Raw genomic sequence first — 12,230 nt, 5'->3', positions numbered from 1 at the left:
TAAATTAACGAGTGGGCGGACACACAAAAATGGGCGGGGCTAAATTTGCCGCGACGCGCGTAGCGCACATTTGGTCCCTGTTTCGGTTCTTCAAAAGTTGGGAGGTATGTATATTATTTTGGGGCCTTTCATTACATTCTGATCCCTGTGTCTGCACTACTGCAGCTCAGATCATATAGATCACCACTGCAAGGACTGTCCCGCCCAATCTCAGTAAATCTGTAGTCTGACTACCTGACACCTGCACCCACAGCTCAGTTGTCAGTCACTAGCTAGCTCCGCCCCTTCCCTTCCTGCTGTCACATGACCGGTTCCTCCTCCTTGAAGTTGGGCTCTTCCTCCTGCTCTGACTCTGTGGCTGTGTGAGCGGTGTCAGTGGGGGGCGCTATTAACCTGCAGGTCAGTGCATTCACCTCACTACTGGATAGACCTGTGCCCTGTACACATTACAGTAGCCGGCTGTCAGGAGATGATGGCGGTTGTACAGAGCCGCAGGAACACTTCCATCTTACTGCTCCTGCAGGACTACAACTCCCAGCATGGTAACTGTAGAGACCCCAGCAATGCTGCTCCAGTCACTGGGGCATTTATCGGCCTCTTGTACCTTCTCCTTCTAATTCTGCCCCGTCTTGTAAGTTTCCTCCTCTGTGTGTAAAATGGATCAGGTGTTTGTGTCTATTCTGGAGGATTTTACAGCAGATTCCTCACTTTACTGTATTGTTGGGGATAGTGGGCGTGGCCTATCTGGGGTAACATTTTACAATACGGTTATGAAATTCCCTGTTTCCAAAAAGGTGGCAAAGAAATAGACATGTGACTGCAGTCCAGGACATGAGTAGTGTAAAACACCCCAAATATCTGACAGTAGGGGAATCACAAGTTTAGGTGAATTTTGTGCAAAATTTATGACACAATTCAGCCTTTTTAGTAAATTAGATGCACAGAATGCCGAGGTATAAAAAGTGAAAATGATAAATGACCCCCAGTGTATATCCTGCCCACCCCGCTCTCTCCGTATACAGCGACTGCCCCTCGCTCTGTATATAATGGGCGACTACTCCCCGCTGTCCCTGTATCTTTGTCCGTGTGAATGTAATGATGATATATGGTATTTGGGGAAAACTGGACAACTAAGGGCTCGTTCACATCTGCGGCCCAGCACTCCGTACTTAGGTTTCCGTTTCCTGCCTAAAACACAGGCAGGATACGGAAACCTGTAGGAGACTTTCTCACCCATTCATTTGAATGGGTGAGAAAGCTGTCCGGCCGTGCGCGGCAGTGAGCGTTTTGCGCTCTCCGCGGCGAAACCGGGTTTTATAATCCGGACACAGAGTCGGACATGCAGTACTCTGTGTCCGGATAAAAAAATCCGGTTTCGCGGCGGAGAGCGCAAAACGCTCGCCGCCGCGCACGGCCGGACCCGGTCTATGGTTTCCGTCTTCTGGCATGCAGAAGACGGAAACCATAGAACGGAGACCCCAGACGCAGGTGTGAACCCAGCGTAAGGAGGGTCTCGGACTAGAGATGAGCAAATCGGTTCATTTAGATCTGAATTCGACCTGAATGTTCCAGATTTTTTGGCTTTTAATGACCCCAAACAATTCATGCTCTGTCTCAGATGATATTAAGTGGCCGCTGTGACTAGATGATATTGGGACCTCCGCCACTATTCTCAGCAGTGTTCCCGCTATCACAGAAGAGCCGCTGCCGCTGCTGTTTGTTTTCCTCTCTGTAACACTTTCCACAGGTCGGCAGAGTTTTCCTCTCTGGACTTTCTGGCTTATTTTCCCTGCACAGAATATTCCAGGGTTTCGCAGTGATAACTGATGTTGCGATTTTCTAGAAGATGCAGAACTAATGATATGTACAGCAGTAAGATAATGTGGAGAACTCGCAGGTCAATGACTCTTTCTATACATGACAGTAATGTGTTAGCCTTAGCAGCAGCTGACTGGCATTGTGCTGTTATTTAGTCCCGGATTTCTGTCTATTTCCGGTAGATGAAGCTGAGATGTCTGTAAATCCTCTATAGATTGATGCCATGAAGCTTTCTACTACACGTCTCAGCAGCAGTGGAGTGTCCGCTCTATCGGATGATATTGTTGGCTGTGCTCGGTCGTGGCTACAAATGGTTTCTGGTTCCATAATAGATTGTGGTGAACTTCCATCTGTTCGGACATTGACTTGGTAATTGATCTTCAGTGTAGATAAATGTCTAGTTGTGCAGTGTAGATGGAAATCATGGACTAAATAACAGCACAATGCCAGTCAGCTGCTGCTAAGGCTAACACATTACTGTCATGTATAATAGAAGGTATCAGTGACCTGCGAGTTATCAACATAATCTCAGGATCTTCTTTCTTCTCACGTCCTTCATGTTGGATTTTTACAGGAAAGTGATGACAGTAGAAGGACGAGTGGCCTGGAGATCCCCATATCAGTGTCAGAGAAGGGTAAGAGCCTTTCATCCATCTTGTGTTTTCTTCTTCTTTTATACATTGCAGTGGTGAGCCTAGCCTCGGTGCTGTCTGAGGTAGACGATCAAAAGACACCCCCCCCCCCCCCCGACTGAAAACTGAATATAGGGGGTGGGGTTGGGGTGCAAGTAGTCACATTACAGTGAATGCACTACAGTAATATTTTGTTACTCACAGGAGACGTCTTCCCACAGATTCTGTCTCTTCCCCTTGGACTGCCATGACCAGTTCTTGCAGCTGTGACTTGACCCTGTAAAGTTTGCAACACAGATATCTTTGACTCCTCACTTCTCCACGCACCCAACCCCCCCCATATATGTATATAATGCCCCTTTCATTTATAATGTGCCAAATCAACGTTTTTATAAATGTCCCTTGCACCTGGAATTATGCCCCACAGCGTCTCCTGCGGCCTCTATTATGCCCCACAGTTGCCCACCCAACTCTATTATACCCCATTGTGGACCACCCATGAACTATTATTATACTCTGGGGTCTTTTTAGACCCTGGAGTATAATAATCAGAGACCCAGGGAAGGTGAAGTAACAATAAACACTGTTACCGCTCTAGGATCCGGTGTTACTCCTAGCACAGGCTTCAGGCCTTTCTGGTAATGTCCTAGAAGTCACGTGGTCTGGGACATTACCATATAAGCCCAAAGCCTGCTAGGAGTAACATCGGATCCAGGTGAGGTGAGTAACAGTGTTTATGTTCCCTCACCTCTCTTGGGGCTCCGATTATTATTCTCGGGGATCTGAAAAGACCCCTGAGTATAATAGCGGTAGTTGTGGTTCGCGGCCTGGGCCTGAATGTGGCTGGGTGTGCAGGATGGTTCAGTGTGCGGAGTGTGCGTTGAACCATGCTGCACACTCAGCTCTGCCGCTTCTCCGTGTAGCAGTGCTGTGTCAGCACTGCTACATCTGAGATCGGACCACAATGGAAACTGCTGTAGATGGATCTTAGACTCCGCTTCCTCCAGCAGAAGCAGCATTGATTGGACGAATGCTGTACTATGGCCAATCAACGCTGGTCCATGCATTCCTATGGGAAAAAGTCAGCTCCCACATATCGCAAGCTGACAGGGATCCCGACGTAATACAGTGACTTGGGCTTGTTAGATGCCCCCAGACATGCTTCCCCTGCTGTCCCAGTTGCATTGTAGAGGTGTTGGCATCATTTCCTGGGGTGTCATAGTGGACTTGGTGACTCTCCTGAGTTGAATGGTGGGATCCCCTGAAACGAAGCATTTTTCCCCATAGACTATAATAAGGTTCCATATTCGTTCAAATAGTCGAATATTGAGCGGCTATTCAAAACGAATATCGAATATTTTACTGTTCGCTCATCTCTACTGGTCATATCTCCATAGAACAACAGGAGCGTACTGCGCATGCACGCGTAGAGGCTTCCAAAAAAATGGCCGCCGGCTGTCCTATGCAATTGGCTCTTGCTTGCATCCCGGCATGGCAGAGCCGACTGCGCAGGCGCCAGAGTGTGACCCCCCAGCCGGAAGAATACGCAGAAGAGGTGGTTGCTGTTGAAGATGGAGGCGTCGCTGGAGAGAGTTCTCTGGCAGCATTGGGGACGCCCCCCAGTGCTGTCTGAGCTCTGGGGCCCACCCCCAGTGCTGTGACAGAACTCATTTGCATACCGGTGAAAAATCTGTCAAAAGGAACAGGTTTTTTTCTCCCGTTTTAAGGTAAAGCTCAATTGTGTTAATCCCTGGCCCTTCCTTGCCCTCTAAGCTTATGCTGGAGGGTTCCTTAGGATTTCTAGGTGTTTTGCATCCGCCGTTGCTGAATTCAGGCTTGTGCTATTCCTAAGCAGCTTTGACAAGTTTTTAGGTAACACTAATATTACTTTCCAGCTTATTGTTTCTCCTTTCACCCATGTTGTTTTTGCACAGGTGATTTTTCACCAGTGTGTTCTCAAATCGTCCAACTATGTCGTCCTCCACTACACCTCCTGGTGACCATGGGAGGAGGAGAAAGTCTTCAAAAAGAAGACATCCGGACTGTATTGATTGTGACATTCCACTTCCTGATGGTAGGTTTTGCAGTCTTTTGTCATTCCATCCCCTATAGTGGCATGACTAATTGCCGATTCTATCCTAGGCTATGACTGGTCATGTTGCCGTCAGTGTAGAGGTCCTCCCCTGGAGGAAGCTTCCACTAGAGATGTTGTAGCATGGGTCAAGGAGTATATGGCGAGTATGGCAGCCATTTACGTGGAATGTTTTCACTTTGGCTATTAAAGCATCCTTTTTCGGTTTTCAGGATGATTCTCTTAAAGATATCAGTGTCCCTATCTCAGCTCAAAAAAACAACGTCTGGAAAGGCGATCTGTATCATTACCCTCTATGGAAAGGCTTCAAGTTGAGGACGAGTCCAGATCATCAGGCGAACAATCCTCAAGTACCAGCAGACCTATCTTCCATCGGGATAAAACCCACAGACTGCTGAAGTCCATCTGGTCGTGAGACCAGAATATTGACAGGGAAGCTTCCACATCCACCTCTGGAGCACGGAGGGCCTTTCATGTGGATGCTTCCATGGCCAGCAAGCATGATGGAACAAGAATGGAAGCAGCTAGAGAAAGCCTATGTTACCACAAGAGCCTTCAAGTCTGTATACCCTATAAACCCCTCACAGCTGGAGTGTTGGGGACCTCCCCCTAAGGTGGACTTAGCTGTCTCCAAGTTATCCCAATGAACCGTGGTTCCGCTGGACGATGGCTGAAATCTCCAGGATCTCCTGGATAGGAGGGTGGATTCCACCCTGAAGAAGGCATATGCCTCTGCGTCTGCCCAGGCTTCGGTGGCCATCACTACTACTGAAGTGGCTGACAATCTGAGGGCTCGTCTTGACAGTTTGGAACGGGATATTGACGCTGGGGTAAACCGGGACGATATCCTTGCCTCCATGAGCGATTTACATCTGGCTACAGATTACCTTAGAGAGGCATCAAGACAACAGCACAAACTAGTGTCCAAATCAATGGCACTGATCACCGCCGCCAGGAGGCCCTTGTGGCTCAAACCCTGGAGGGCTGACGCCACCTTAAAATTTGCATTGTGCTCCCTTCCCTTTGAGCCAGGGAAGGTTTTTAGCCAGGGACTGGATGAACTGATGGAGGGGCTGGACGAAGGTAGAGGTAAGTCGCTTCCCCAAGCCTCTAGAGCAGTGGTTCTTAACCTTGTTTGAGGTACGGAACCCACCAGTTTCATATGCACATTCACCGAACCCTTCTTTAGTGATAACTCAAATATGATTTTTTTTTTCCTAATTCAAGAAATAGGTATATGTTGTTTTTTTTTTTTACTGGTACACAAAATGAACGGTGCATAGGTCCTAGGGTTCGATTGAACCCTGGTTAAGAACCACTGCTCTAGAGGCAGACGACCTCCCTCTTCTAGAGGTCGAGGTTCTACATCACACTACAGATCCCAACAATCCCAAAGTTGCCCTAGGTATCGTCTTAGAGGAGCTGGACATGAGGGCTCCAGGGAAGAGCCCAAGAAAAAATCTAATTTTTGATGGGACGCTGCTCTGTGGCTAAATCCTCTGGTAGGGGGTCGACTTTCCCTCTTTTCTGCTTCATAATGTCAAAACCTCTCAGATCCATGGGTCCTTCAAGTTGTTCATCAAGGCTATGTGATAGAGTTCATCCAGCCTCCTTGCAACCGGTTTATCATCACCCAGCAGCTGCCGGCTATACAACAGTCCTGCCAAGAAACATCAGTGACAGAGTACATCTCAAAAGGAGCCCTAGAAAGGGTTCCTCCCTCAGAAATTGGTCTGGGGGTTTACTCTCCAGTTTTTCTTGTTCCAAAATCCACAGGAGGCTGGCGCATGATAATCGACTTGAGATATCTCAGTCGCTACATCAAAAGGAAGCCTTTCAGGATGGAGTCCATAGACTCGGCAACAACTTTTCTCCTGTAGGACGAAGCCATGGTCACGCTAGACTTAAAAGACGCCTATCTTAATATTCCTATTTACCAACCGCACAGAAAGTACCTTCGGATTGCCGTCTTCATGGCCGGCCACAGAGAGCACCTACAGTTCACTGCACTTCCCTTCGGCATATCATCAGCCCCTTATGTCTTCACCAAGATAGTTACACCTGTCGCTGCCGTCCTCAGACTGCAAGGCCTGTTCATTGTTACCTACCTCGACCTCACAGAAGATGCAAGGACAGAAGCTGCCGCCCGATTTCTTCTCTGGACCTGGCGGATCACAATTCGCACGACTATGCGAGTCCTCGGCCTGATGTCCTCCTCGGCCATGGTGGTCCTTTGGGCTTTATGGCATTTGCGTCCCTTCCAGATGGAAGTGTTGAGTGCCTGGAACAGGTCTCCACAGGGACTGCACAAGAAGATCTGCCTTTCTCCCAATACCTGTCTTTCCCTCAGATGGTGGAGACACCTGAAAGACGGAAGGTCCTTGGTTCAACCTCGTTGGACCCTGTTGACAACAGATGCATCCCATACAGGATGGGGAGACCATCTGGACGACAGGACCATTCAAGGTCAATGGAGGAATCCAGAGGAGGGAACATTCAATTTGAAAGAGCTGACAGCAGTCTATCTGGCACTTTGTCACTTTGTCCCCTTCCTCAAAGGGAAGTCAGTCAAGGTACGGTCAAACAACATAACCACAGTAATTTACCTCAACAAGCAAGGTGGCACCATATCTCCAGCCCTTCTGAGAGAGGCGAACCTAATTTTCTCGTGGGCAAAGAAGAACCTGTCCCACTTATCCGCTGTTCACATCAAGGGCTCCCTAAACATAGTAGCGGATCAGCTGAGTCGGGGTATCACTGTATCAGGAGAATGGTCTCTCAATCAAGATGTGTTCCAACAAATCGTCCAAAGATGGGGTCTCCCGGAGGTCGATCTTATGGCAACTCGACTCAAGCCAAGGTGGAAACCTTCTGCTCTCTGTACCAGGAAGACAACCCCCTGGCAGTGGATGCCCTGTCCATCCCGTGGAGGTTCAGGCTGATATACATCTTCCCTCCAATTCTTCTTATTCTTCTTATGGTAGAGTTGGAAGGGACCTCAAGGGCCATCGGGTCCAACCCCCTGCGAGTGCAGGTTTTCCTAAATCATCCCAGCTATATGTTTATCCAGATTCCGCTTGAAGATTTCCATTGATGGAGCGCCCACCACCTCCCGTGGCAGCCTATTCCACTCTCTCACTACCCTCACTGTCAGAAAGTTTTTCCTAATGTCTAATCTGTATCTCTTTCCCTTTAGTTTCATCCCATTGCTTCTTGTACTTCCTTGTGCTAATGAGAATAGGGTAGATCCCTCTGCACTGTGACTACCTTTCAGATATTTGTAGACTGCTATTAAATCTCCCCTCAGCCTTCTCTTCTGCAAACTAAACAATCCCAATTCTTTTAGCCGCTCCTCATAGGACATGGTTTGCAGACCTTCCACCATTTTGGTTGCTCTTCTCTGGACTTGCTCCCATCATACCAAAGGTTTTGATGATAATAAGACCGGACCAAGTCTTGGGAATTGCCATAATCCCATTCTGGCCAAAAAGGACTTGGTTTTCCAGCTCATGTGGATGAGTCAAGGCATGTATTTGAGGTTTACCCCCCCCCCCCCAGATCTGGTGAGCGAAGGAGAGCTGAGATGCCAGGATCTGAGGAGATTCAACCTGACAGCCTGGAGGTTGACCGGTCCCTATTAAGGAATAGAGGACTGTCTCAAGGTGTCCTGAAGACTCTTGCAAGTGCCAGAGCTGATTCAACAAACCGGAATTACCATAGGATTGGTAACATCTTCAATGCCTGGTGTCTTGAACATGGAGTGGACTCCTCCGATCCCCCATTGAGGGTGATCCTGGATTTTCTTCAGGATGGCCTAGACAAAGGGCTTGCTGCTTTCACTCTGAAGGTACATGTAGCCAATTTGTCTGCCTATCTGGGGAGGCGTCTGTCTCAGGAACCTTTACTGAGCACCTTTATAAAAGGGGCACCTAGGTTGAGACCAGCAGTTGCTGCTCCTGTCCACCAATGGGACCTCAGTATGGTCTTATCATCACTTTGCATTGCCCCTTTGAGCCTCTGGATGAGGTGAATCTAAAATTCAAAGTCACGTTCCTTCTCGCCATAACATCGGCAAAGAGAGTGGGAGAGCATCAGGCACTCTCCTCTGAAGCCTCGTATATTTCCTCCTTTGAGGATCGAGTGCAACTGAGATTTCTCCCGGGCTTCAGGCCCAAGGTTCCATCCAGTACAAATATGAACCAGATAATTTGTTTAGCTGTCTTCTATCCTTCTCCTTCTTCCCCAGAAGAAGAAAATTTCATATGCTGGATTTGGTCAGATGTCTCCGTATATATTTACAGTGTACAAGCTCCTTCAGGAGGTCAGAGAACCTCCTAGTCAACTATATTAGGAGTCAAAAAGGCCTCAAGGCCTCCAAAGCTTCTATATCAAGGTGGGTTAGGGAGGCTATAAAAGCTTCCTTTGCAGCTCAGGGGTTACCGCCACCTGCCCTCCTTAAGGCTCACTCGACAAGAGCTGTCTCTACGTCTTGGGTGGAGAATACGGCTCTGCCCTTAGACCAAATATGTGCGGCTGCCTCTTGGTCTTCTGAGTCGACTTTTGTAAGTCATTATTGCCTGAGCTCACGTACTTCAGAAGCCACCGCTTTTGGGCGAGCAGTGTTAAGCTCAGTCTGCGGTGAAGTCCCACCTTAGGTGATTACTTGTTATCTCCCCGTATTGTGCCGCTGGTAAGGACGACAGGGAATGAAGGATTATGAAGATAATCTTGTTTCCCTTAGTCCTAACAACGGCACAAGTCTTCCCGCCCTGAAATATATATTGTTATAATATTGTTGTATTATTACTCTTGTATTTACATGCAGGGGGGAGGTATCTGTGCCCTCTCAAGGGGTCAAGCCATGTGTCTTTAATTTGGCTAATTAAAAATCCACCTGTCCTACCAGCACACAGGGGCAGAAAATACCCCATTTTGGGCCGTTGTTAGGACTAAGGGAAACAAGATTATCTTCATAATTCTTCGATTTGAATAGTTTGGGATTACATGCACTTTTTTTTTTTTAATTAAATGGAAAACATGTTTCTTTGTTTTGTTTTTTTTTTTTTTTTTGGGGGGGGGGGGTTCAACTGTAATTTGTTTTACACAATTTTTGCTAACTTTCATTTTTTTTATGTATTTACTGTCTCAAAACGAGACTTGAAACTGATATCACTTGATCCTTTGTACCATGTACTGTAATACTTCTGTATTACTGTATATAGAACCTTCCTCTGTATTTGGCCAAGCCTATATAGCAACCCCATGGTACCCTGAGATCTCACGGCATCTGAGCAATTAATCTGGTGGATTATTCATGGTATAGAATAAAAAATATTTATTTTTTTTATTTTTTTTTTTAGATGAAGACTGTATGAGCGGCCCTCATGGATCTCCGTTTTTATCTCCTTGTTATGAAGTAGAAGAAAATCTGTCACAAATTGTCATGGAAAGTTCTGGAGATAGACCGGAGGAAACTTTTCCATGTTCAGAATGTGGGAAACATTTTAAAACTAAATGTAGTCTTGCCAGACACCTGAAGATTCACAGTGATGAAAAGCCATTTACATGTACAGAATGTGGGAAATCTTTTAGTAGAAAATCTGTTCTTCTTGATCATCAGAGAACTCACACAGGAGAGAAGCCATTCATATGTACAGAATGTGGGAAATCCTTCGCTACCAAATCAGCTCTTATTGTACATCAGAGAACTCGCACAGGAGAGAAGCCATTCAAATGCTCAGAATGTGGGAAATGTTTTACATATAAACCTGATCTTAACGATCACATGAATTTTCATACAGGTGAAAAACCGCATGTATGTTCAGATTGTGGGAAATCCTTCACTAACAAATCATCTCTTAGGATACATCAGAGAATTCACACAGGAGAGAAGCCATTCAAATGCTCAGAATGTGGGAAATGTTTTACATATAAACCTGATCTTAACGATCACATGAATTTTCATACAGGTGAAAAACCGCATGTATGTTCAGATTGTGGGAAATCCTTCACTAACAAATCATCTCTTAGGATACATCAGAGAATTCACACAGGAGAGAAGCCATATGCATGCTCTAAATGTGGAAAGTGTTATAGACATAGATCCACTTTTATAGTACATCAGAAAACTCACACTGGAGAGAAGCCGTTTAAATGTTCAGAATGTGGGAAATGTTTCACTATGAAATCACATCTTAAAGGACATCAGAGGATTCACACTGGAGAGAAACCGTATACATGCTCTAAATGTGGAAGGTCTTTTAGTCTGAGGTCCAATCTTAAAGTACATCTGAAAGTTCACACTGGGTAGAAGTCGTTTAAATGTTCAGAATGTGGGAAATGTTTTAAGCATAAAAGTACTCTTCAAAACCATCAGAGAACTCACACAGGAGAGAAGTAATCTTCATGTCCTGAATGTGGGAAAAATGTCATGCTTGGAGCTAAGAAAGAAGCCAGTGCCATGTCCTAAATGGTAAATAATGATTTTTATAAAAAATTTTTTTATATATTCAGAATTTGAGAAGTGTTTTAGGCAGTATTTGAGTTTTCATTGTTATCCCTCTGGGCAGCCATATTAAAAGGGTTGTCTAGGAATACAGATTTTATGGCCTGCCATTGGAATAGTCTAGGCCGTAAAACCTGATTGATGGGGTCACCTGCCAGCTCCTTCATCGATCAGCTGTATGGAGCCGCTTCCAGTGCCCATTCTATACACAACACCGGGCTGTAAGCAGCTGGCACCTCGCCCTGTGTAGTGGCCGAGTAAAGTCAAGGGTCGTTGAGCTGCAGTGACTGCCCCGGCCACTACACAGGCCATGGAGACAACTACTTCTGGCTCTTCGTGTAAATCCTTTTCATTCTTCATCTTGTACATCGTGGACTTTCCAAATATTTTGAAGATTTGAGAAGTCTTTTCGGGTAGCTGTCCACAAAAGATATCCCCTCAGCCTAACATGGAGTTGTATTTCCAGAGTTAGAAGCTGCCACCATGGAGTGGACACCTGCCAGGACCGGCACCTACTAATGTGCCTTACTGGGCCGACTCTCCACTATTAATAGTTCTGAAAATTATCATTTGGTTCCTTTTTAATGGTCTTTTTTGGGAACTCCTCGTCTACCATTATATGATATAAAGTATTTGCCCCCTTGATGCAGGTTCCTTCTGCTTTGCTCAGACAGGCTCACCATGTTTTATTTAGTTTTTACTCTGTATATGGATTATTTTACTTGTGATAATAAAGTTTTAAGATCTTTTTCATAATTTTGGTTGTTTTTGAGATCTCTTGTGTATCGTAAATGAAATGTCAGCTGCAGCCGGGTCAGGAACACTGATAGAGCGCCCCAAATTTTTCTCCAAATTCTGTCAATTGTCACTTCACTATACAAAAACGTTCCCTTAAGTAAAAGATATGACTTTAAGGGAGCCTTCACACGGAGTAACGCGGCGCTCAATTTGTGCTTAATACGCTTGTAAAAATACAGGCGTAAAATGCGGTCTCCATAGAGTTCCATTAGTAATTTTGTGGAGTTTCGTTTTATGCCTGTATTTTTACGTCCGTAAAATGACGTCCGTAAAATTCAATGTTGTTCAATGGTTCGCGTGTTTTTACGCGGCGCAAAAGTGACGCGTATACGCTGTGTGTTACCCGCGTAAAATACGCAAGCTAGAATCCAACCCATTTTCATGG

At 46.0% G+C, this 12,230-nt stretch overlaps 2 protein-coding genes and 1 pseudogene across 2 annotated transcripts in view; 1 reads left to right on the top strand and 2 right to left on the bottom strand.

Annotated features, from left to right (window-relative positions):
- Positions 1-12,230, bottom strand: part of LOC142196122 (uncharacterized) — a 783,446-nt pseudogene that overhangs the window by 275,961 nt on the left and 495,255 nt on the right.
- The window catches only part of LOC142196229 (uncharacterized), a 203,216-nt gene that overhangs the window by 116,429 nt on the left and 74,557 nt on the right, over positions 1-12,230 (top strand). The window contains 1 exon segment of the mRNA XM_075266444.1: positions 10,006-10,938. Coding sequence (XP_075122545.1) covers positions 10,006-10,938 — 933 coding nt within the window.
- RPL31 (ribosomal protein L31) overlaps positions 1-12,230 on the bottom strand; it is a 364,588-nt gene that overhangs the window by 350,136 nt on the left and 2,222 nt on the right. The window lies entirely within an intron of this gene.

The sequence above is a fragment of the Leptodactylus fuscus genome, chromosome 2, assembly GCF_031893055.1.
Source record: "Leptodactylus fuscus isolate aLepFus1 chromosome 2, aLepFus1.hap2, whole genome shotgun sequence".
Taxonomy (NCBI): domain Eukaryota; kingdom Metazoa; phylum Chordata; class Amphibia; order Anura; family Leptodactylidae; genus Leptodactylus; species Leptodactylus fuscus.
The sequence above is the reverse complement of the archived record's forward strand: the minus strand, read 5'-3'. Positions and strand labels throughout refer to the sequence as shown.